The sequence below is a fragment of the Lutra lutra genome, chromosome 5 (assembly GCF_902655055.1).
Source record: "Lutra lutra chromosome 5, mLutLut1.2, whole genome shotgun sequence".
Lineage (NCBI taxonomy): Eukaryota > Metazoa > Chordata > Mammalia > Carnivora > Mustelidae > Lutra > Lutra lutra.
In genome coordinates this window covers 36,417,136-36,444,114 of record NC_062282.1, presented here as the reverse complement: position 1 = coordinate 36,444,114, position 26,979 = coordinate 36,417,136, and the positions used below count along the sequence as shown (strand labels likewise).

Sequence of the window (26,979 nt, the reverse complement as noted above, 5' to 3'; positions counted from 1 at the left end):
CAAAGAAAAGGCAATGGAAAAATACAGAATCCTCTAATAAATGGAGATGTGCTGAGGGTGGAGATTGAGAGGTTGTTCTATGCAGAAATGAGGGGAAGTTATGAGTGGACTGGTTAAATGGAATGAGCACTGAAGAGAAGGCCTTTTTTTTTTTTTTTTTAATACAGCTGGACAAATAATTGTCTGAAAGCAACAAAGGCAAGCTAGGAAAATGAGGCCACTGCCATCAGGACGTAAGGCTTATGAAGTATGAAAGAATTGAACCAACTCTGTTGAAGAAAGCTACCAGGGAAGCTGAGGCTTTGAGAGAAGGGGAGGGAGGCTCCTACCTCTCAGGGAAAGCAGAGAAGGAGGGGAAGAATGTGACAAAGAGGCTGAGGGCATTTGAGAGTTAATCCATGTTGAAGGGGGAGGGGAGTTTGGGAAGGACAGTGGCAGGAAACTAGCACTCCACAGCATGACAATTTGACAGTAGGTGAGCAAGGTTGTGGAGTGAATGATTGCACTATGTGCAGAGGCTGAGATGAGAGGCCCAGATGCCTGACTTTTCTGAAGGTTGTGGGCTGGCCATTCTTTTTTTTTTTTTTTTTAAGATTTTATTTATTTATTTGACAGACTAAGAACACAAATAGGCAGAGAGGCAGGCAGAGAGAGAGAGAGAGAGAGAGGGAAGCAGGCTCCCCACTGAGCAGAGAGCCTGATGAGGGGCTCAATCCCAGGACGCTGGGATCATGAGCAGAAGGCAGAGGCTTTAACCCACTGAGCCAACCAGGCGCCCCAGCGGCTAGCCATTCTCAGTGAGATCTTAGATAGAAGTCCCTGGTCAGTGTTCAGTCAGCTACAGTCCCTGGTCAGAGTTCAAAGAGATTAACATGAAGAGTGGTCTTCTGTCATAGGTCAAGTAAATCCTTCAGCACTTTCTACCAAAAGCCTGGTGAGATAACCTGGGTCATTTTCAAGCTAAGAATTGCAGAAGGTGCAATAGGGCTGTTAAAATATTGACTAGGGCTACTACTCCTTGAATCCTGGATAACACGGTAGCTGTGAAACAGACTGAGTTGGTAAATGTTGGTTTTCTTATATTCTGTGTCAACATGGCATATAGACAATCCATGGAAAACAGGGTCAAATTTATGCAGGTGCAGGTTTATAAGGAGAAACAAAAAGAGAAACAAAGCTATCCAGCCTTGCTTTATATCTTAAAAATAAGAAAGTCGTTTGTCAAAACAACATGTCTGACTCACTTGATTCTCTTAATGTTACTTTGATAAGAATTTTAAAGATACATTTGAAGCTTTGAATCACTAACGAGATCATAGAAGAAACCTAGACAGTGAGAGATCCCTCTTTGTGAAGCCGAAGACTAGGAACAGATCAACGCACACTATGAAAGGTCATAAATTACTGTGGATGGTTTTTGTGTAGGTAAAACACAGGACACCAGATAGCTAAAGAGAGTCCAGGCCCACTGATTGTAATCTGACTATTAGGTTGAAAAGCCTTTGAATCCAGTTTATCAAGGAAGAATGTGGACATGTTTTTAAAGAACTCAGCTAATTTATGGATACTGCCATACATCACACTTTGGGATTTAACCTTTCAAAAGCAGGATGGCATATACAAAAAATCATGGTAACAATTTTGCAAATAGTAGTTTGGAATTGGGGATTCTGAATCAAATTATTTTAGAGTGTTCTTCGGTTTTGGAGAGTTAATTAGCTATCCTCTCTGGAGTCATTAAACTCCAACTGGGCAGAATTCTAGAACGGTGCTATTCGAAAAAGAATTCAAAGAGGATTCGTGACCAGATCCTTCTTTTCATTGAAGTCATATGAAGAACACAGTGTTCTGAGCTGGACAAATGCAAAGCACAGTGACTTCCACTGGCATATTTTATAGTCTGGTTTTTGATGAAAATAAAATGAAGGAGCTGCTTCAGAAACTTAATTCTGTTTTTTTGTTTTGTTTTGTTTTGTTTTTTCCAGTTGACTCTTGTAAGTACCACTTGGCAGCATATTGAGAGTGAGCAACCTGTCTTTCTGCTACCCACATTCAAGCAGTCATATCAGGTTTCACGTCAAGTCAGATTACTTGGAAGGTAGAAAATGATAGAGTTGTCTTTTTTTTTAAATTCCCTGGTTTAAAACACAAAAGCAAAACCTTCATAGTGTTAAGATCATAAAAAGTACTTAGGTTATTATTGTTAAATCCCTGCAACATTTTCATCTATTCATTTAATGAATGGGTCATATATGGTGCCATTTTTGTGTGAAGTGGGGTTTGTCTACAGTAGCTTTAGAAAATTGATTTAGATGGGATTTTATCACTTAAGGATGTCTACCTTGTTGATGGGAAAAAAAACAAAAAAATTAATCAGTGATATTGGCTGCTTGATCAGAATGTTGAATCAAGTCACACTTCGATTTAGTCTACAAGCTGCCCTTAGACAATTGGAAGTTATGGCTATGCATGAGTTAGATCAGATTTTTCCTTCTTTGGTTAATGTGTCTATCTATAGATGTATGTACTCCGTAAGGGAATAATTTTCTCACTCCAAATCTGTGAACAAGATTTTAACAGAGCCTTCAATAGTCTCAGCAACTAGTCAATGAGATGAGTACGCCTACCAGAGTGTATTAATCAATAAGAGCTCAAGAGACAATCAGTTTGGGCCTAAACACTCTACATATTCAGATATATATCTAAAGTTATACTACATACAATATGAAGTTCTTTGGTTGGATGAATAAATCAAGATGGAGATACATGGACTTGACTAATTGAAATTAACCTCTGATATTGACCAGTGTCAGGATAAGTGCCTCTTCCAAAGTCAGATTTGGGATACTCCAAAAAGTAAAATTACTTTTGAACACAGAATGTTAAAAGACCAAAAAGGGAGACTGCCCCTGAGCATTGTCTAAATAGCAGAGTTAGTACATAAATCTAGTACTAGTACTGTTTACTAATACTATGATGTTGGAAATAGAAATAGAGAATAGGTTTAATTTTAGGGCTTATTTTGTTACAGTAGGAGTTCAGTAACCACACGAAAACAAAATGAAACAAAAAATGTATTTCTATTATATTATGAAAGGCCTTATATCACCATTAACTTCCTTTATGAAAATGGTGGTTATGCTTCTCTGGAAAATGTTTAAGAATAATAGGATTTTCTTAAAGGAATTGTTGAATTACAGCATGTGCTATCAATTACTGTAAATAATTAAAATCTTAAAATCCCACAAAAGAATCCAGTTGCTCACAAAGAAAGTGGAAAAGCCATTAAAGTCAGATGTATTAAGAGCGAGACCTAATTCTCTATAACATCCGGACATCACTCTAAAGTCTCATAATTGCAACATTGCCCACAGGCTTATAATTAATTTATAGACTTTGGCAGAGGGTTTCAGATATTGTTTACTTCAGATAATCAGGTTGGGAGGTGATCAGTTCCTTGTTTGATCTACAAGCTTATATTCTGCAATTTTGCTCAATTTCACACTAATGCAACACTTAGCAAAAAGATATTTTGAACCATTTTGTCAGAAAATATTCAGATAAAAATTTATAGGGTTCAAGTACCTAAGAAAAATGTTTAAATCCATGTTGATTTTATTTTCCTACTTTAGTAGTAGAAAGCATTTAAAAATTTTTTTTGTATTGCCTTTAATAAGAAATTATTGATGATTTTTTTGGTATGATTTCTATTTACAAATTGAGTGACCATGAGCTATCAGAGGGAATAACATCAGGAGGACTTTTCTGTAGGTTTGCCAAATACAAAACCAAATTAAAAAATAACTTAGAGGCAGGTCACCTGGGTGGCTCAGTCCGTTCAGCATCTGCCTTTTGCTCTGGTAGTGATCCCAGCTGCAGTGCTGGGATTGAGCCCTGGGTTGGGGCTCCCTGCTTGGTGGCGTGCCTGCTTCTCTCTCTTCCCCTCTGCTCATCTCCTGCCCTGCCCTATTCATGCTCACTCACTCTCTCTTTCAAATAAATAAAATCTTTAAAAAAATTACTTAGAGGAAAATAATAATTCTCAGTTCTTTAAAATTAATTGTTCTGTGTATAGCTCTCTGAATATAAAAATACATGATCTGTTGCCTTTAAAACCTAGGACCCTAACCTTAAAAGGAATTCAGAACAGTTTGTATATTCCCACAAAGAAAGTGGGAATTTCTCACTGTAATTACTGTGTCAAAAAGGAAGATTGTTTAAAGAAACTATTAATGCCTAATACAAATGTATCAAAGTGAAAAATATTTAATTAAGAACATTTTGTAAAAGCAAAGTCCCAGCTGTCCTGTCATTATACCTTTACATACATTAGTATGTGCCTCTTAAGAATTATGGATATTTCCTTACAAAGATATAGTTTATAAATCAAAATGTAAAATTTACGGGTTTTCTTTTCCATTTCTCAGACAACTTCTCAGTACATAGTGTCCTCATTACTTCAAAAATAGACCATCCTTTTGGTGAATTATACAGTTGTGATTCTAAATATTTCAAAGTGTTGTTTCTTTGTGTATTTATCCATATTTATTAATTTTATTAACTCAGTAGACTTTTAACAATTAGGAAATCAACTTTTTTCTAGAATGTAGGTCTGCTCCCAAGTGAGTTTTGTTATTCTAGAATAGATAAAATATAAGCAGAAATTAGCAGTTGAGAGTGATATAATATATGAGCTGTTAATGAAAGGATTCTGGTTCTGGTTTTATTTCTTACAACTGGATGGATAAAAAGTTATAGATATCAAGCTATATGTAAGTTTACCCTTCCAGAATTATGATAGAGATGGTTGATTTGTCATAATTTCTGAGCTTCCTGAAATAATCTTCCCTATCGTATTGGATTGCATGAAAATATAAATGAGAACGGTTCACTCGAAAGGGAAATAACAATTTTAATTTTTAAAAAAGTGTGGCACAGTTGTTTTTTAACCAAATTCAGAGACCTTTTTATCTCAAAGGCCACTGTTCATGTTCAATATACACAACAAAAGAAGCACCTTTACTCGTATAGCTAGCTATAAAGTTCACTGCAGTTAACATCTCAGTATTACTTTATATTTTGAAATTCTATTTTTGCTGATGATTTTTCAGTCTGTGTTTTGTTTTGTCTTTTTGGTCCTCCAACAAATCTATTAATTTAAAAAGGGATAGAGAAGCAAAGAATAGCGTCAAACCTGTTAACTTGTTTTAGAGCAACATTGCCAAAATGTGCAGAAGGGCAGTAAATGAAAACCGTCGGCAAAACCAATGACCTTGAAAGCATGACCCATGCATTTAATGTAGTTAGGTTATCTCTGTTCTTTGTGGAGAACCCCCAGTTGGTGGTGGTACTTATAGAACAGAGTGCCACCCTCCATGTCAAGTCAAGAAATGTCATCTCTATATTTGTAAAAGTTCTTCCCACATTTTTATTAAATCTGTACTTGCGCTGCATGTCTACTGACATTGGTGGTATTTTTGACTTTAACGGAAATTGATGATAAGCATTATAAGGATTGATTCTATATTTTGGTCAACAGATTTTCCACATGACATATGACCTTGCCAGTGCAGTGGTGAGAATTTTTAACCTCATCGGCATGATGCTGCTGCTGTGCCACTGGGATGGCTGTCTTCAGTTCTTGGTACCACTACTGCAGGATTTCCCACCAGACTGCTGGGTGTCCCTGAACGAAATGGTTGTAAGTAATTCATATTCTTTTACACCCTACATAATCCATGTTTTGCCAGAAAGTTCTAAGGGTATGCTAGAATGATCTAATTTCTTCTCCGAAAATGTTCGGAGAAAATTTTGCTTATGTGGATGTAAAATCAAATGTTCTTTCGCTTTTTCTGCAACTACATTTCATTTACGTGAAATGTTTCTGGGGATGTGTATGTTATAGGATCTATTTTGAGGTATCTTACTCTGTGTATATTGAAGACATATTTTATTTCAAAGCTACATGTACACTCACATGTACGTATAATTGTGGTACAACACTCATGGTACAATGTTCTTCCAAAACTGCTTATTGCTTAGAATATCTCCTTTTTTTCAACTTGATTTTGGCATTTACTGTTCTTGAGACATGCAATTCTAGGTGGTGTTTAAGCTTGCAGAGACATGTACATCAGTATAAATGCAATGAGATATGATGTGCATGATCTTTTCGCTAGGGAAGACAAGGAAACATTCGTGCAAAAGGTAAAGCCTTTATTTACCTTTAATTTTTATTTATTTTTAAATTTGGGTATAGTTGACACATAATGTTACATTAGTTTCAGGTGTACAGTTTACCCTGAAAGATATTTACATATTTAAAAATCTATGAAGTATAAATTTGATTTATTTAATTAAGTATATTATAGTCACATTTATTTTTAAGAACATAGGTTTTAAAAAGAGAACATGTGTTTTGATCTATCTTGTACAATACTTACAAAGAAATTGGAAGTAAATAATGGATGATAAATTTTATGAGACTCTCACAAAATTTTAACCTTGGCATAAATCAAGTGCCCTCTTTCTTCAAAATGTTCCATGTTAATTTCTGGGCTTATTATTGTAGAAGTGATATGGACATTTTAATAACATTTATTTTTTCTTCTAATAACTATAGCTCAGGCTTTGTATTTGAAGAAAAGAGGAGTTTACATTACACGTTAAGAGGTCCAGTCTTTCTTTACTTTCTTCTGGCCGACTTATTTTCCTCCCTCCTTCCTACTCTCCCAACTTATTTTCCTCCCTACTTCCTACTCTCCCAATCCCTGCCTTCTTTATCCCTTTAACTCCTTTCTTTGAGACTTAATATTCACCTGGATCTCTCCTTCATTTCATTCATATCTGTTTAAATGTCACTGCCTCACTGAAGCTAGTGTGTGACCACTCTGTTTAATACAGTACCAAACTGGTTAATATTTTATCTGAAAAGAATTTAATAACACACACATTTACTTGTTGTTTCTATTTCTCTGTGTCCTCTACACAAACTGTCAGTTCCATTAAGTCAAAGAATTTGTCTGTTTTGTTCTTTACTTTATGGTAGTGCCCAGAAGAGTGCCTGACATAGTAGTTTGTTGTAATCTAACCACCTTTATTGAAAGTTCATTTGAGAAATACTGTATTTGTGTTTCCCTACCTAAAAAACAAAGCAAGGTGCAGGTCACATTTTGAGCCTATGAAGTCTTCTTAATTATAGATCTTTCTTTTTTATCACTGAAAGAAAAAAATGTGAAGACATTATTAAAATATTTTGGCGGGGGTGGGAGGAAGAAAAAGCCACAGCTCTATAGTCTAGCTATTAACTAAGTGTGTGGTATAAAAACACTAACACTACTGTCAAAAGATGATTCATTGCTGACACTACTATTTAAGTTCGCAAATAATTGTTGTTTTAAATTACTCTGAGGTATCTTTCAGAAAAATAGGTATTATCTTTATTAAAAGAGTAAAGGGACTATTTTGGGGTATCCATAAAGTGCATATAGTTGTGTAATTATAATATATGGGAATTTACTTCTTAATATATCTAGTGCTAAGCACATTTACTGAAGAAAATTTTTATATCTTGATCATTTTTTAAGTGTGTCTACATGGGTTTGCTTTGTGTGTTTGTACTTAATCTAATGTAGTCAAATTTTATTATATCTTAATGTTATACAAAATACCTTTCCTGAATTTGCAAGTTTTTTTCTTGCATCTTTTCTGAGGGGCAGGTTTACTTATGAAATTGGCTTTTACTTTCTTTCACATTTATTTAACATTATTTTCATGTTTAACTTTAACGTCAAGGGTAGGAAACAGTTAAGTCTATGTTCAACTATAAAGACCAGAAATATATTATGAATATTAGTGATATGAAGGAGATAACCATAAGAAAGACAATTTTTGTATCGGTAGAGGATCTCCATGGTGTCCTTTGACCTTGTAGATATTATTTTCTATCTTAAAGCCATTGAATTCTGGAAAACCTTCCATTATAGCAAAACAAAGCAAAGTGTATTTACATAATAAGGGACTTATAAAGAGGTAAAATCCAATGTAAAAAAAAAAACACCCTCCATATTATCTATCTTGCTTACTATATATGACACCTGGTGCTTTGAAATATGCTCTTATTTGGTCCTCATAGCAACAGAATGAGGTGAAAACTATTATCCCCCATATTACAGTTCAGAAATCTGAAATTTTTAGGGGTTAGTCTAATTGTTCAATAGCACACAGGTTAGTAGATGAATAGAACCAAGATTAGAATGCCTACGGCTGCCGGGGTGGCTCAGTGGGTTAAACCTCTGCCTGCGGCTCAGGTCATGATCTCAGGGTACTGGGACTGAGGCCCCACATCGGGCTGCCTGCTCGGCAGGAGCTTGCTTCCCCCTCTCCTGTGCCTGCCTCTCTGCCTACTGTGGAGCTCTCTTTCTCTGTCAAATAAATAAATAAAATCTTAAAAAAAAATTAGAATGCCTAGCTATCTGACTTCGTAATTTCTGTTCTAAACCTTAGAGTATCTTGTGTTCTGTAGATTGTAAAAATTAGTTAAGAAAAGTAATGACAAGAAATGAAACCAGTTGTCACAGCGCTCTGGTTGCCGTAGTAAGTCATTCGAAAATCAGCATTTGAGCTCTAACACTAAAAAGCAGCAAGATGGATATGAGATGTAGATGTAGAAAAGCAAAATCAAATTCAGAAGGCAAAAAGTGAGAAGCCAGGTCAGGGTAGATGCAGGACATTGTATCGATCATTCTTAGGTATGTGCTTGACAATTCTATGATGTTTGACATTGATACTAAACAATTTATGGTAAAGATCAGGGTGTTGGGTGAATTCCTTATTCCTTCTTTTTCATATTTCGCATTCATAAATGATTTATATCCTTAAGTGTTATTTTATTTATTTTTATTTTTTTTATTTTTTATTTTTTTTTAAGATTTTATTTATTTATTTGACAGAGAGAGATCACAAGTAGACGGAGAGGAAGGCAGAGAGAGAGAGAGAGAGGGAAGCAGGCTTCTTGCTGAGCAGAGAGCCCGATGTGGGACTCGATCCCAGGACCCTGAGATCATGACCCGAGCCGAAGGCAGCGGCTTAACCCACTGAGCCACCCAGGCGCCCCATTAAGTGTTATTTTAAATCCTCCTCACCATATTTTCATTTATATGTATACATATATCTTTTTATATGTATTTTTAATATTTTTGAGACACATTTGCATTTATATCTATATCCTTATCTGCATATCACTAGCTAGTTATCATATATGTCCTATCACAGGAAATCCAGAGTAATGCTATGACTATACTATATCCGTCACTGGTGATTTGTTCAATATATTTATTCTTATCTTAACTGTTTCTAATCTGCTGTTTCTTCTGTAGAAATAGCTTCAGTTCCTCTCAGCGAATTCCTTTGCAGTCTTTATAAATTCATCATTGGAAGAATTATTTAAATGCTATTTTTTAAGAGTTAATCACTAGCACATGGTAGGCTACTTGAATTGATGAGGTGAGAGATACTGACTTGACAAATCTGACTTAAACAAGGATTAGTTGTGCTTCTTTTGTGTTGAATATTTCATTCAAGAAATATTTGAATTATAGAATTCTGTCTGAATAAAAATCTTGGATTGGTCAGATAATTAAAGTTTAATAAAATTAGTTCTGAAAATCTTGTCATTCTCATATTTTGTGACTATGTTTCTAGACATAGCACACTAAACTGTAATAGCTCATTATTGAAATGATTAGCAGTGGCTGTTTTGGTTTAAGTCATAAAATCATGAAATGCTCATTTTAAAAGTCTAAGAAAATGAAATTTATGATACATTTGAACACAGTATTAATTTTGACATAATTTAAGGAATGACTTTGCAGAAGGATTTGCAGCTAGTGTGTCTCTAGTTTTTTTTTTTAAGATTTTATTTATTATTTTGATAGAGAGAGTACAAGCAGGGGGAGCCACAGGGAGAGGGAGAAGCAGACTCCCACTGAGCAGAGAGCCTGAGGTAGGATACTGAGCTACCCAGGCACCCTATAGTAGTATTTCTCTAATGGAAGTCTGAAGATTGACTCTCAAGGAGGCACAGGTTTTCTCCCAGCAATCTTGTAAATGTATAAATATATGTTGGTGATAGTTTGAAAGGTTTCAAGGTAAACACATTATGAATCTACAATCATCTGAATGACCTAAATATGGAGTCTGGATTTGCTTTTACAGTTGAAGTACATTGTGCCATATAAAATAATTCTTACTTAATAGGCTCAATAATTAATGATCAATTTATATCAAATGAGGGCTAAATGACATCATATTAAATGCTATACAGAATTTTCACCATAGAGTTGTATTTGTTTCAGTAATATAATAATCAAAATAATTTGAGCCAACTCAAGTGCCATTTATTATAATGTTTCATTTTGTTGTGATTTGAAGGACTGTATGCATTACTTCATTTTGAGAGATGCCTTCTAGAAGGCAGGCAATATGTTTTATCAGTATTTACATTCCCAACAGATCCTATGCCAACCTTGCATATGTTGCTAAATAAATACTGTGTTTATACTAAATAGGTAATCATCAAAATTATTTAAAAATTATGTGTAAAGGGGTTATTCTGTTATGCATTTTAAATGTTCTTCCTTGGATAGTTTTTGCTTTAATAATTTGTACATCAAATTATTTCTTCAAAGATATGTGATCACTTGGCCAACTCATGAGCAATATAAGAATACTCAAAATTCATGAAGTTTATATGAACCATACTAAGAACATCAGAAAATAAGATATCTAAATGTCTGAAAGGATCTAATTAATATTTATGTGGAGAAAACAAGAGATCTGATTGGAAAATCTAGATTACTACAAAATTTCATTTTCATTTGAAACAGTGTATCTCGAATTATTAGTGTGTTACTAATAACACTAATAACCAAATGGTCACACACTCCACATTCTCCAGATCCCTTCCTCTTGGATGGGGGTCCTCTGATGGTTATGATCAATGGGCTCTGAGTGGCAGTTTCAAATTTCACTTACAGGTCTAAGCATTGAAAAGCTTTTTTTTTATTTTTTTGCAATCCTCCAGATCTTTTTTTGCCTCTCCAGAGGCATCCTTTTAATTTGTAGCCCACAACATAACATAGCTTATCCTGACTCATTTAGACAATAGAAAAGGGATGGAAAAATCTGGCAGAATTGAATTTAGAGACACATTTCAGAATTGCCTTCACCATTAAAACTTTTGTGATTTTAGGCAAATCACTCAATTTTCCATAGTTCAACTGTAGAATGAATGTATATTACTTATTCTTTCATTTAGGTAATTTGTTGAGTGCTTGTTTTGTGCTAGGCATTATCTTAGGCACTGAACGTACATGAGAGAATGAGATAAAGTTTCTGCCCTCATAGTGCTTACATCCAAACAAGCTTTCATTTGTACCATTTCATTTTAGGTACCAAAAACTATATAGAGATTTAAAATTTTGATTTTTTTAATCTAAGGGAATAGAAAATTATGTGCAAAAGCCCTTAACATGAATTTGAATTAAGGCCTTTGAAATGTATGTACTGCCCAAACTTATAAACAAGGGGAAGAGTGCTAGCTAGATCCTGCCCTCTTTCTTGCCTTTCTACATACACTTGGAAATATAGCCATTCTTACAAAACTCTTTGTCTTCCTGATTTAGCCCTCCAGAGAGTACTACTTTTTTCTAACTCACACACTGGTGTGCTAGTGGCAGCACTGCGTGAATGGAAATAAAGTCTATGATGAGTATCAACTAAAGGTGGAGAGAGACAAAATAGGGGGACATTTATTTTAACTAATATCAGCTGGCTTTGGATCAGGAACCTTCAACAAAGAGTGGAGATTGAGACATGTTAGTCATGTCTAGCTCAAAAACTGTAATGGTCAAAATAAATGTGTGCTGGAACGGGGGGCTTAGGTAGAAAGAGTTGTTTATTAATATCTCCTATTTCAAGCCAATTATTTTGGGGGGAAAAGATTTATATTGTTTATATGCATATCCCCATATACAAGAGGAACACTGAAACCTATGATGATTAATTATTATCTATTGATAGTCTAGCAAATATATGAAGACAAAATTAAAATAGCTTCACTTTTGTTTTACAAGCCCAATTAGCTAGTTAAGTAATGATTGATTGAAACAATATAACCAAGATAATATAATAAAGAATTAAAAATACATCTCTCCTCTCTTGAGGTCTGGCAATGTATTTTGGATTTGAAATTCTATAAATTAGAAGTTGTATTATTATATTACTGACTTTTTAAAAATAGAGAATATATTACTTTAACAGAATTTTTTAAAAGTCCTAACAAAGGGGGCGCCTGGGTGGCTCAGTGGGTTAAGCCGCTGCCTTCGGCTCAGGTCATGATCTCAGGGTCCTGGGATCGAGTCCCACATCGGGCTCTCTGCTCAGCAAGAAGCCTGCTTCCCTCTCTCTCTCTCTCTCTGCCTTCCTCTCCGTCTACTTGTGATCTCTCTCTGTCAAATAAATAAATAAAAAATCTTTAAAAAAAAAAAAAAAGTCCTAACAAAGGTAACTAATTTGCTGACAAGTCACCATGTAGCTTTACAGGAAAAAAAATACATTCATAACTCTTATAAATTATAATAACAAAGTAGGTCAGTGGCCTGCTGAGTGTTGTGATTCCCCTTTGCCATCCTGTTTCTGCCCATTAGGAAGGCCAGCCTGGTGACTGCTCTTTTTTGGATAGAAAGTCAACCTACTCACAAAAATGTAACAGTTCACATACTGTATTGTTTGTTCTCAGACATGTATTCTTCTATGGGAATGAACATATGGAAATAAATCCTAATCTGGTATTTTGTTTTCAAATGACATGTGATTTCAGAAAAACTTCAAAATGAATGATAATTCCATAATAGAGAGGATAAAGGATATTACTTATAATTGTCTATGGCTATGTTAAGTTGCTCTATCAGTAAGATAGATCAGTAAGACCAGTCCTTAATTTGCAAACATGGTTTTCTTTTTTCTTATATAGACTCTCTCTTAAATTTAAAGCAGTGAATGGTTAAAAGAAGCACCATTCATTCAGTTACCTTATCTAACAAGAGACACCTATTAAAATTGGGGAAAGAGACAAAATATCTTGCAGTCCAATATTTTCTCCAAATGTGAATGTTATAAAAAACTTTTGTGAATGTATTACAAAAGTACATGTATCACATTATTTCATCTATTCTGAATGAAATGAAAACATATCCATTCCCATTTTACAGATGAAAAATCTGACTTGGAATTATTACCTGGTTTACATAAAGTCAGAGGCAGATAATGTAGGAGCTGGTAATAAAATCCCTATTTCCCTTTGAGTCTGTGCCAAACTTACTGTAGATTCAACTTCATGGATCCCAAGGAACTTCAGCCATTATCAGTTTTCAGTTCCTGTTAATCAAGTATATATTGTTTGAGTCCCTAGAAGAACTTGGAATATATATGAAAATACTTAAAAAACTCATTGCATTTTGTATGTATATGTTGGTTAAGTTTTCTTCTTTTACTACTGCCATAAATCCAAAAGAATCTGGTAATGAAATTGTATCTTTCCACTATTCTAAATTTCTCACTTATTTAGATTTCACATGAGATATATTGTTTTGAATTGATGGAGGTTGGAATAAAATGGTAACATTGTTTTCAACCTGGGAATCAATGGAATAGCTGATTAATTATTTCTCCTGTATTAGTTCACATATAGATACATGGACATGAAGCAATTCATATGAAAGTCCCCTCTTTCCAGAGAGACCAAGATTATATCTCTCTCTTTTACAAAAAAATAGAGACTTGCATAGACCTGAACTATATAGGTTATATAACCTACATTCAGATAATGTTCTGGACAAGTTATATAGTCACTTCCCAGAGTGGAGGGCTTTCTACAGTATTCTTTTTTTTTTTTTTTTTTTTGCATCCCATTCCATCTTTTTTTTTTCCTCCTCCCACTACCACTGACCTAAATATGCTACCCCAGAATATGTTGCAGAATCAGAGGTGACATGAAGAAAGCCATGTGATAAGTGACGGATGTAAAAAAAGAATAGCAAGAACATTTTCTAAATCTTAGCATGAACATTTTCACAGTCCCGTTATATACCCCATCATTTTTGAGAAGTATTTTGTTGTTTTTAAAAAAATATATTCTGGGAATGAGTAATTCTATGAAAAAACTGAACTTGGCTGGTGAATCTTTATTTCAGTTGTTTTACATATTTTCTTACAACATGCCAACGAATGTAGGCAAGTTATCAGATAAGATCTTAAAAATATGTACTAGCATCATTGGCTGGTCTTCTCAATGCTTTGAGGATATAGCGATGGGTCCAAAGTGACCAACATTTCAATACTCTTCTGATGTTGCCAGCCAGGTGCCTCAGAAACATGGTTCCATAGAAACAAGATTTAACCCCTGATTCTGTTGTACAACTTGCTATCTCATACCCCATGCATAGAGATATGAGTACCTCTATCTGTGGACTGTAAACATTTATTCTAATTGTATAAGCTTAATAGTGATGAAAAATTGGGAGACCTTAAGAATTTGCCATCTTATTTTTATAAGTCATAAAAAGATATAGAGTAACAAATCACAATATATTCTCTACATCCCATTAACATTTTCTAGGGCATATCACAAATTTAACAAACATTTTTCTATAAATATATTCTTAAGATAGAAATAAATATGAATTAAAATGTCTACTTATAATGTCCAGCAAAGTAATTGATATGTAGATACAGAGCATCTGTTAGTCTTTACCATTGTGATCAATGTGATAATCTAAGATCCTGATTCCTGCAAGTTAGGAAAGGACTTCCAGTAGAAAAATCTTTAATTCCAATTGTATTAAAATGAAGACATAATTCAGTTAGACCATCTCAATTTGCCACAAACTATGTTTTTGTCCTTTAGATAGCTTTTTAAAATTTTTTTATTATTTTTAAATTTTTTTATTAGCATGTAATGTATTATTAGCCCTAGGAGTACAGGTCTGTGAATAGCCAGGTTTACACACTTCACAGCACTCACCATAGCACATACCCTCCCCAATGTCCATAACCCCACCACCCTCTCCCAACCCCCCTTTCCCAGCAACCCTCAGTTTGTTTTATGAGATTAAGAGTCTCTTATGGTTTGTCTCCCTCCCAATCCCATCTTTTTCCATTTATTCTTTTCCTACCCCCCAAACCCCGACATTGCATCTCCACTTCCTCATATCAGGGAGATCATATGATAGTTGTCTTTCTCCGATTGACTTATTTCGCTAAGCATGATACTCTCTAGTTCCATCCACGTCATCACAAATGGCAAGATTTCATTTCTTTTGATGGCTGCATAGTATTCCATTGTATATATATACCACATCTTCTTTATCCATTCATCTGTTGATGGACATCTAGGTTCTTTCCATAGTTTGGCTATTGTGGAGATTGCTGCTATAAACATTTGGGTGCACATGCCCCTTCGGATCACTATATTTGTATCTTTAGGGTCAATACCCAGTAGTGCAATTGCTGGGTCATAGGGTAGCTCTATTTTCAACTTATTGAGGAACGTCCATGCTGTTTTCCAGAGTGGGGTTGCACCAGCTTGCATTCCCACCAACAGTGTAGGAGGGTTCCCCTTCTTGGCATCCTCGCCAGCATCTGTCCTTTCCTGACTTGTTAATTTTAGCCATTCCGACTGGTGTGAGGTGTTATCTTATTGTGGTTTTGATTTGTATTTCCCTGATGCCGAGTGATGTGGAGCACTTTTTCATGTGTCTGTTGGCCATCTGGATGTCTTCTTTGCAGAAATGTCTGTTCATGTCCTCTGCCCATTTCTTGATTGGATTATTTGTTCTTTGGGTGTTGAGTTTGCTAAGCTAGATAACTTTTTTTAATTATTGCATTTGTTCTAAAGTCAGCCACTGATTCATATTTTTAATAATTTAATTAGTTACAGAAAACTATAAGACGATTGGGAAAAATACCATTTCACGTGGTACCCATTACTATTCCCCACTTTTTCCAAACTAAAATTAAAACATTAATGCTCTATTAAGTGATTGCTACATCCTCTCTAGCACTTTTGTAATTCTGCTCTCAACTTGGTTATCAATTCTTAAAGAAAAAGAAAAAAAAAGTTTGATGCACTAAATATTAAGCAAATCAACTTGAAGTTTGTAATAATCTACATTTATGGAAGCCATTCTTCTCAGGGTACCTTTCCATTTCAGTCATCAGTGTTATTATTTATCTATAATTTATCATTTTTTAAAAGATTTTATTTATTTATTTGACAGAGGGAGATATCACAAGTAGGCAGAGAGGCAGGCGGGGGAGGGGGGGAAGCAGGCTCCCTGCTGAGCAGAGAGCCCAATGTGGGGCTCGATCCCAGGACCCTGAGATCATGACCTGAGCCAAAGGCAGATGCTTAACCAATTGAGCCACCCAAACTCCCCAATGCTAAGTTATATTCTTTTTTTTAAAAAACTATTTTATTTATTTATTTGACAGAGAGAGAAATCACAAGTAGGCAGAGAGGTAAGCAGAGGAAGAGGGGGAAACAGGCCTCTGCTGAGCAGGGAGCCCGATGTGGGGCTCGATCCCAGGACCCTGAGATCATGACCTGAGCTGAAGGCAGAGGCTTAACCCTGGGCCACCCAGGCACCCTACTAAGTAATATTTTTATTAAGATCTTTTATTAATCATCTAGTAAGTAAGCAGTATTTTTACGTATGTATTTCTGCCAAATTTTTTTTATAATAACCTATTATAACCTCTTTAACAGTTGTAACTTCTATTATGTATCTAATATTTAGTATATGTAATCAGGTATTGTTAGTTGGTTCTTCATGCATTTTTTTGTGACATCCATTCACAACCATGCTCAGAAAAATTGTCTTTATTTGGTCATGAAGAATGAATTAGTTACAGTGTTAATTTTACGATGGTTCTTTACCTTTTTTTAAAAAAAATTTTTATTTATTTATTTATTTGAGAGAGAGAGAGAGAGAGATCACAAGTAGACAGAGAGGCAGGCAGAGAGAAGGGAGAAGCAGGCCTCCCGCCGAGCAGAGGGCCCAATGTGGGGCTCGATCCCAGGACCCTGAGATCATGACCTGAGCCGAAGGCAGAGGCTTAACCCACTGAGTCACCCAGGCGGCCCAGTCCTTTTAAAGGTAATTTTATATACAACCAACATTATGAACATATTATGAAGGAGACATTCAAAACATCTACTCAAGATCAAGTAGAATGTTAGTGACAGAAATGGATCTAGGACAGCAGTCGTACTGTCTCTTCTTTCTCATTAATGCAAGAAGGAAGACTTGTTGAAAACTTTGAAGAAATCATATGTCCAGGTGATTCTGTAAAATAGAAATCCCCTTCTCTTTCATTGTTTTTGTAAGATAGAGTTTACCAAAACCTTTCTTAATGAAGGATTTGAGTAGGATAACCATAGTAAAATGTATAGCTTTGGCTTTTCAGTATTCTAAGGCATAGATGGGCAGAATGACATAAATTCTAAAGTAAATCATAAAATTTTGTGGACTAAAATTTATGGTAGAATTATGGCTTTTTGAAAGAACTTGGCCTAATTGGAGGAGACCGTGTGTCAACTAAATGCACATCTATTAGAAGCCTAGCACGTTGCAGGAGATAAAATAAGTAGTAAAAAGAAAACATTAATAAAGTGATATTATAGACGGGCATACTAAAAGGTGCTAAACTAATTAAATGTGGGAGGATTCATGGCACATCACAGCACTGGGAAAACATTTATCTGTGATGGAGATTGAATACTTACATTCCCTAAATCTGAATACTGATGAAATCTTGACTTGCCTAATTCACAAAATTATTTCCTGAAGTATAGAAGAAATAACAAAAGTGAACATAAGCCAAATTGAATTTGTTTGTTAGGGTTAAAGGTTAAAATTCTGAAAGGAGGCATGCAAGTAATCTTAAACTAAACATGAGTAACAGTATTATAAAGTGTTAAGCATGGTCAAGCTCTGGAACCAGATTGCTTAGATCATCTCTTCCTCTCACACTTAATAGCTCTGTGACCTTGGATAAGTGACTTAACCTATTTGTGCCTTAGTTTCTTCATCTGTAATGTAGAGATAATTCTAAAAAGTTTTGAAGTAAGTGGAAGAGCTTATACATGTCAAATACATAGAACAGTTCTTATTAGATTTCTGAACTTAGTTCACATAAACTATTATTGATTTTTCTTGTCTACAAATTTGTACATAATTCTCCCATTTAAAAGTTCATTTGATCTAGCTTGAGATAGAAGCAGATATACCATATACTTAGAAATATTAAAAGGCTTGGAAAGAAAAAGTTTATGATACATAAGCCAGGCTGAAGAAATCAAAAGAATTTGTATATAACTTAATTTTCCTACTTCCTACAGATACTAGATAAATAGTTTGAATCCATTAGAGTAGCTGTGTATAACATTGAGAATGAAAGAATCATTAATGGCATTTAGTAATAGTTGGAACGAAGAACAGGGAGTGAATAACCCCTTCACTTGGGGTCCATGGCCTGATAAGAAATGAGTAGAGTATTTTCAGTCTTACTTAATAATGTCTTCTGTGAAGGTTGGAATATTTTAAACTGACTAGACTGGAATAAACTCTAGGGAAATTGAACTCAAAGTCAATACTTTCGTACTCTAAATGAGCTCTGTTCCCTGGCCCATGCTCATTGCACCTAAAATGGTAACATCTTGAAGAAGATATGGTAGACTGGTTGATTACATAGGGTGTTTCATAAACCAGGAGAATGGTGGGAGAACTGGTTGTCCATGCTATATGTAAATAATGTTTGAATTTACAATGGGAAACTGAAGAAAGATGCTGCAGATTGCAATCTGATTTCTTTGATGTCAATTCCAAGTAAGCCTCTGCACCAAGTTAGAAAAGAAATTATTTGTGAGCATTAAGAAAAGGTATTGTTCTTGTCATGCAACCTCTGGTTTAATGAAAGCAAGTCATAACAGATCAGCCTGTTTTATCTTTTCTTCTTCTTTTATATGGAAGATACCATGTGGGTGCCTGGGTGGCTCAGTTGGTTAAGCTGTTGCCTTCAGCTCAGGTCATGATCCCAGGATCCTGGGGTTGAGCCCTACGTGGGATTCCGTGCTGAGCAGGGAGTCTGCTTCTCCCTCTCCCTCTCTCTCTGTCTCTTCCCCCTAATCATGTGTGCACTCTCTTTCTCTCAAAGAAATAAATATAAAATCTTTATATAGAAGATATCATGGGAGAAAAAAGACTTCTTGAAAATTTGTTGAAAGCCTTGCTAAGTACATATACCAGTCCACTGTTTCCTTTTTGAGAGGAACATTAGATTGTACATGTACTTCATATAATGCTTTCTGCAAGGTTCTTAATGATATTTTATTATGAAATATTTAAACTAACAGAAAATAGAGTTGAGTGGGTTAATAACTGATTGCTTTCTGCTACCACATCCCAAAATGTACATTAATTGATATCAACATAGAAGATGTTCAGTGAATGGCTTTAGAATATGATGTTTTTCAACATATTAGTATTACCTGAGGTCTTTTCAGCATATTGATAATTACCTGATGGAAGCCATCAAAGATGTGACTAACACAAAGCAAAAAAAATGGTTAATATGTTGGGCTATAGATTCATATTCAAGATCTTATTAGATAGGAGGATCAATTGAGTCTAATAGAGGGAATTTTTAAGACAAAGTCTTACGATAAGATGAGGAGAAGAAAAAAGAAAAAGGACAAGTATAAGAATTAAACATGACTCAAAAAAGGATGTAAAAAATATATTGCATTTTGGGGACTGTTGTTTCAATATGTCAATAATTAAGATTCTGCCCATGTTCGTGAAACAGAAAATTCTAAAAGTGTTCTATAAGAAAAAAAAATTTTAATTGTGGGCATCAAATTCTAAGATCTTTTAATTCTATAGGCAATTTTCTTTCTGACCAGAAGATATCTAATTATCTCTTTGAAATGTAAGTGCTCACTTATCTACTTTTATTCCTGAAATGGTGCTTTTAAAAACTAATTTAGATCCATTTATAAATTCATTTGGATGTAAGATAAATTAAGGACATTGTGACACATCAATAATTAACTTTATTTTTCAGTAACTATCTTTCTCAATTCACTTGACTATTTAACAGAGTACTTAGGTGTTAATAAAGCATTCAGCACACCTACATAATTTAAAAATCTACCAAGAGTGTAACAGGAAAGGAATTATGCCAAATTGAATAAAAAATATTTTTATTATTTTTCAATTATGTAAACAAGAAACAGAGGCTCTTTGCTTTTCAAATTGTTTTTCTTTATAATACATCTCTTATTGTGTAGCTGAATTTAGTTCAGAAATTTGTATCACTCATTATGACAGATCATTAATGAACACACCTTGATTGAGAAACTCAGAAGTAATGTGGCTCTCTTTCCACTGACTATGAACATCTTATCTTATAAATATTTATTCTGTTTTTCTTTATTAGTAGTAAGAAGAAAATATTTTAAATTGTAACAAAAATACCCTTCTAGATTAGTCATTTGCCAGTTTCCATTTGGATCACAGAGAAAAAGATTGACTTATTATTTAACCTGCAGAAAGAGAGAAGTTGTATATTTCACAAATGACTTCACCAAAAATAATGGCATCCTTAATATAATTGTGATGATCCTACTGTTTTTTTCATTGCAGCCAAATTACAGAAAATCGAAACTATAGCTTCAAAAAAAAAAAAAATGTGAACCTTTTTATTTAAAGATAAAAGAGATAATAGAATGGGGCTCCTGGGCAGTTCCCATTCATTAAGCAGCCAACTCTTGATTTCAGCTCAGGGTCATGAGATTATGCCCTTCATAGAACCCCATGCTCAGCAGGGAGTCTGCTTGAGGATCTCTCTCTCTCCCTCTCCTTCTGCCCCTCCACCTGCTCGCACTCTTTCTCTCACTCCTTCTTTCTCTAAAATAAATAAATCTTATAAAAAGAGAGAGATAATAGATCATAAGTTTAACTCATTCTCTCTCTCTATGAATCTTTCATTTGTGAAATTACATTTCATTAGACAATCCAGAGCAAACCTTGGAGGAAAGTGTTAAATCTAAATGAAATAAACAACCATTCAACCAAATGCCTGAAACACATCTCATTAATATTAATAAAACATAGTTATTCAAAGCCTTCAAATAGCTCATTTTTTCCCACTAATTCCCAATAATTCGGTGCAGAAGAATTCAATGGCAAGAGGAATGGGAAAAATATCCGAAATCTATTCTCAAAAATAATTCTTGACTATGGATTAATGCAGGTTCAGATCAATCCAGTGCCCTAGTTTATGCCTCTTTGTAGCTTACTGCAGTTGAATATACAATGGCAGACCCTAAAAATATCAATTATTAAATAGTAACTTAATATAGTTCATAATATTCAATTTCATATGACAGGAAAAAAAATAATGTTGCCAACTTTTGAAAATAGTTCCCAGTTACTTAAAAGGGTTAACTAAGTCAACAAGAACAATGAGGAAATTTTGTTTTCTAAAAAAACTGTTTAATGTGTAAATTTTGCTGTATATAAAAAAATTCTTTAATAAACACATGAGAACCTGAGGCTATCAGGTTAAACTAGCTTTGGAAAAATAAATAAATAAGAAAATGCCATCGACTCGATTAAAGGACATTACCCAAACATTGTCTGACCTGACCAAACTGACTTCAAAATGGGTAGAAAACTTACATGCCTACAAGAGCCAATCTAGTGATATCGATGTGTGAATTTGACCAAGTGTAAGACAAAAAACAGCCTCTTGCTTCTGGTGAACTAGATTGGACTTATTCTATCTAAGGGACACAGCCTCATCTCAATATGAGCTGGTAATTCTCATGTGGAAATGTATGCCTAATGATGCCCAGAGTTGTCAAGGAAAGCTAGATATTCAGATTTTAAGAGAAAATGCCATAATTTTGTAGATATAGAAACATAATATTTAATTATATATTTATATATCATTTTACATAATGATTATTTTTTTAAAAATGGTATGCGTTCCAAAGGGGAGAAAGAAAAACCACCAGCAAGCCTGATTTCAAGCCGACAGACCATCAGCTTGCAAGTTCTCAAGTTATCAAGCAGTTCATATGGTGACACCAGGATTATATGCTTTGCCACTATATACATCAGTCTCTTCCTTCAGACTCAGACCCTAGCAGAATTCTTCCTTTCTCTTCCAGTTACAAAAGGGTAAAAGTCAGTTACCATTAAAGGCACATGGGAAACATGGGAGAGAGGGACTTTGTTCACATTAGTGGTTCATCCTGTACTTATTGGACTCGTACCATTAATTTTGATTTTTTTCCCATGAATCTAATCGGTTTAATCATTTGTTTCAGTAATATGATAAATTATCAGCCAGCTATGACCGAAAGAAATGGGCTAGATAAAATTAATAAATAGAAGAAAAAGATAAGACAGACAAGGTATTTAATATGATCCATGAGAATTTTTTGTCATTACAAGGAAAAAAATAATGCATTAGCAGTTATGATGTTACTGAAAAACAGCCAAAATTCAAACAGACTCCATTGAGAAGGGTTTTCTCAGAATGAATATTCCCTTATCCTCTCCACTTCCCATGTTGCCTATTGTTGAGAAGTATCTGATGTGTGATTGTTAATTAATAAATCCAGATCTAGAATTTCACAGCAGCCCTAGCCGTAGTAGACAGTCACATGATTCCAGGGACCTGGAATTCAAGTTTTTTTTTTTTTTTTAAGTTAATATTTATTTATTTATTTATTTATTTATTTTTAAATATTTTATTTGTGAGAAAGGGAGAGAGCACAAGTGGGGGGAGCAGCACATAGAGGGAGAAGCAGTCTCCCTGCTGAGCAAGAAGCCAGAGGTGGGACTTGATCCCAGGACCCTGGAATCATAACCTGAGCCGAGGTCAGCCGCTTAACTGACAGAGCCACCCAGGCGCCCCTGGAATTCGAGCTTTTGATTCTTAGTATTCCAGATAAAGAAGAGCTTAATTTTTAGGTATATGGTATCACCCTTTATGTCAGTGATAAAAGAAAAAGATATATCCAGCATCTTAAATTTATCACAAGAGAAATCGTCTTCAGTTTTAAGTATGTAAAAGACTGTTTTAAGGCAGTTTTCAGCAATGTAAAACTGAGGCTGGACGGAAAAAGATTGGGGAAAGTATTGTATATGCAATTAGGTATAATACTTCCTCCCTAATATGGACAGGATCAATTTGCACCCACTTATTTGGATGAGATTAGGATGTTTTATTAGCATTAATCTATCACCTATTTATCTACGCCACCTATCTGTTTGTTTATTTTTATACCCAGTGATCTAGTGGGAAAATACTAATAATGAAACAAAGTATTGCCCTCATGATGATCTATTTTTCCCCAGAAAACAGAAAATAAACAAAATAAAGCACATTGAAAGATAATGCCAAGTAGTTCAAATCGTATTAAGAAATCAAAAGCAAGAGAAGAGAATGCAGTGACCTGTGTCAAGCAGATCTATTTAGGATGGAACAGTTCTTAGATGCATCTCTGAAAAGATGACATTCAGGCAGAGAACTCAAGGGAATGAAAGAATGAGTTACACAAATATCTGGGAGGCCAGTAGTCCAGGAGGAAAGGACAGTGCATGCAAAGCTGATTGGTACGGCTGGAGTAGAGAGAGAGAGGAGTACAAAAATGACGTTGGAAAGATATCCGGGGCCATTCAAATCAGAGTCTTGTAGGTAATGGGAAGATTTGGCCGTTTATTCTTTCCAAAATGGAGGGCTACATGAGACCCAGTTGCCTGTGCTATGACAACCCCACCAGGGCAGAACACAGAGCAGAGGGTCCTATATTCCCACTTCACAGACACACCTACAACACCAGGCACTGAGGTGCAGGGATGTGAGCGCACGTCTAAGTTGATTGACGAGCAAGTAGTTTGGGGCAAGCATGGGAGTCCAGAGTAGCCCAGAGGTAGACTGTGTATAATGGAAGCTCCAGGCAGCAGACAGAGCAATGCACAGCTGCAAGCAAGTTTGGTCTGGTGATGGGGCAGCTGTCCTCTGCCACCTGAGGAGATCAAGGAGTCACAGTGGCCTACAAAAATAGGCCAGACAGACTGGGAAACATACGTGACATATTCGCTAACATTGTGGGTGGAAGAGGGGCCCTAACTTTATCTGGTCTTACAGGTGGGAGAATGGCTAAAAAATTAATTTAGATATAAATATTAAGCAGACTTCCTGGGACTCTAAAGTGAGAGAATTTAGTTAGATTCATTCTTTCTTTATGTTCCTCAGTCAACAAATATTTATGGATTATCTTCTCTGTGCCAAGCACTGTTGTACCTACTATTATCCTGTCCTGGGAGTTCTACATTTTATCTGAACTTGTTACTATAAAAGAAATAATTGAGGGTAAGCTTGATTTCCTCAAGTATCATGTTCAGTGAAGAGAAACCAAAACCAATATTTGATTTCTGGCAGACTCGGACCTTTAGTGATACTTGAGCTCTGTGATTTATGTCCCTGCCTTAACTATTTGAAAGATTCTCAACATCTATCTCAAATTGATGCTGATTCTTTGTCAATATATATAATGACATCAAATACTAATGTTTGATTTTTCTTTTTACCTTTCCTTTAATCTCTCTTTTTTTAAGATTTTATTCATTTATTTGACAAAGAGAGAGAGATCAAAAGTAGGCAAAGAGGCAGGCAGAGAGAGAGGGGGAAGCAGGCTTCCCACTGAGCAGAGAGCTCCATGCGGGGCTCGATCCTAGGACCCTGGGACCATGACCTGAGCTGAAGGCAGAGGCCTAACCCACTGAGCCACCCAGGCGTCCCTCCTTTATTAATCTCTTTTAATATCACTACTTGCAGGAACTCTTCGTGAAACGTACTTTTTGTACTTGCCTTTCTATCAAATGAAATCATGAGGAATACATTTAAAAATTCTGCTACAATAAATAATACCTTGTTGGTTAACTGGCTGTTATCTTTTAACCCTGGGGAGAATCTTCCGTGTCTCTGAGAGCTATTTTACGTTTATAGTGGTGTGGGGGACCTAGAGTAACTTTATGGAAACAAAACAAAACTTTTTTTTTTTTTTAAGATTTTATTTATTTGACAGAGAGAGATCACAAGTGGGCAGAGAGGCAGGCAGAGAGAGAGAGAGGAGGAAGCAGGCTCCCTGCTGAGCAGAGAGCCTGATGTGGGACTCGATCCCAGGACCCTGAGATCATGACCTGAGCTGAAGGCAGAGGCTTAACCCACTGAGCCACCCAGGTGCCCCCCAAAACAAAACTTTTTAAATACCGGGGGTGGGGGGGAGATTTGAATTTGATTCATTTTCTTCTAGGAAAGCAAAAGATCAAATCTTTAAAAGATTTCCCATTTTAACTTAACATCAGTTTTTTCTTTTTGTAGGAGAAAACATTTATTAGAAAATATTAAATCACTCTATCTACTTAATTTGATGACTGATGTATCATTTGGCCTGTGACATTCCCCTGATGATGTGTTTTTCTTATCTAAAACTTGATTATCAATTGAAAGCTATCTTCCAGTTCTGCTGAAGAGTTAACAAACTTTTTGATAAAAGACGTCCATGGAACCTGAGGAGTATTTAGAACATTACAGAATTCTTTCATGCAATTGCTGTCATATTAGACATTTAATAGCTGTGCATAATTATTTTCAGTGGTTGCTATGAAGAGAGACGTGATTTAAATGCATGTTCTTCCTGTAGGTGGGGCTGGAAGAAATATATTAGACACTGTTGTATGCCAAATTAAAGGGAGTATGCCTCTTTCTACTTAGTCCTTTACTTAGTAATAGCGCTTACTATCTCTAAGGAACTCTCATGCACACATCGGCTCATTTAATCTTCACCAACTCTAAATTGCTAATCCCAATTTTAGAGTTGGGGAGATAGAGCTCCGAGTTGCTAATGTCGCCACTGCCTATGACAGAGCTGAGACTGAACTCAGGTTTGTCTAAATCCAAGCCTCCAAAGCTCTTCAGTGACTTGACCATTGTGTCTCAACATCTGGGACTTTATTATCTAGTGTCCTAGCTCAGGCTGCCATAGAACATTACCACAGATTGGGTGGCTTAAACAACAGATATTTATTTCTCACAGTTCTGAAAGGTAGGGAGTCCAAGATCAAGGTGTCAGTCAATTTGGTTGCTGGTGAGGGCTCTCTCCCTGGCTTGCAGAAGGTTATTTTCTCACTGTGTCATCACTTGGTGGAGAGCAGGCACTCTGGTCTCTTCTTACCAGACTTCTCATGACTAATCCCATCATGAGGATCCCACCCTCGTGACCTCGTCTAAACCTAATTTCCCCCTAAAGGTTCCATCTCCAAATATAATCACTTTGGAAGTTGGGGCTTCAGTATATGAATTTGGGTGGGGGCAAGGAGAAACAACGTAGCCCATTGCATCTCACTTAATTCTTCCTTCCAGTTTAACCCCAGCCTGGCACATCTTCTAGGTGATCAAAATTGGATGTGTCACCATGTTACTTGTTCATCTAGTGTAGCAGTCCGTCAGCGGCTGATAATCTTGCCTCCTGGTATGAGATCCTATGTGATCTCCTCTCACATTTTACCAGGATTATTCGGTTACCAATAAAATATGGTAGCAGTACACCTTCTATCTTGGGTTCTCCCTCTCTTCCTCCCCACTCCCCATATTTGTGGGATCACTTGGGTCAGGGGAGGCAGGGAGCCAGTTGCCATAGAGCTGCCCTGTGGAAAGGCACTCAGGTCTCCTGTCAAGTGACAGTGGAGTAGCTGAAAGGGGGAGCCTCCTTCTCTTCAACTAATGAATCCCTGTCTTATTTCCAGACTGACCCACTCATGAGAGAGTCTGAGCCCTAGG

General features: G+C 35.6%; 1 protein-coding gene across 1 annotated transcript in view; it reads left to right on the top strand.

Moving 5' to 3' along the window:
- HCN1 (hyperpolarization activated cyclic nucleotide gated potassium channel 1) overlaps positions 1–26,979 on the top strand; it is a 416,455-nt gene that overhangs the window by 216,009 nt on the left and 173,467 nt on the right. The window contains exon 3 of the mRNA XM_047731377.1: positions 5,540–5,701. Within this exon, the coding sequence (XP_047587333.1) occupies positions 5,540–5,701 (162 nt within the window). The remainder of the gene's footprint in view (positions 1–5,539; positions 5,702–26,979) is intronic.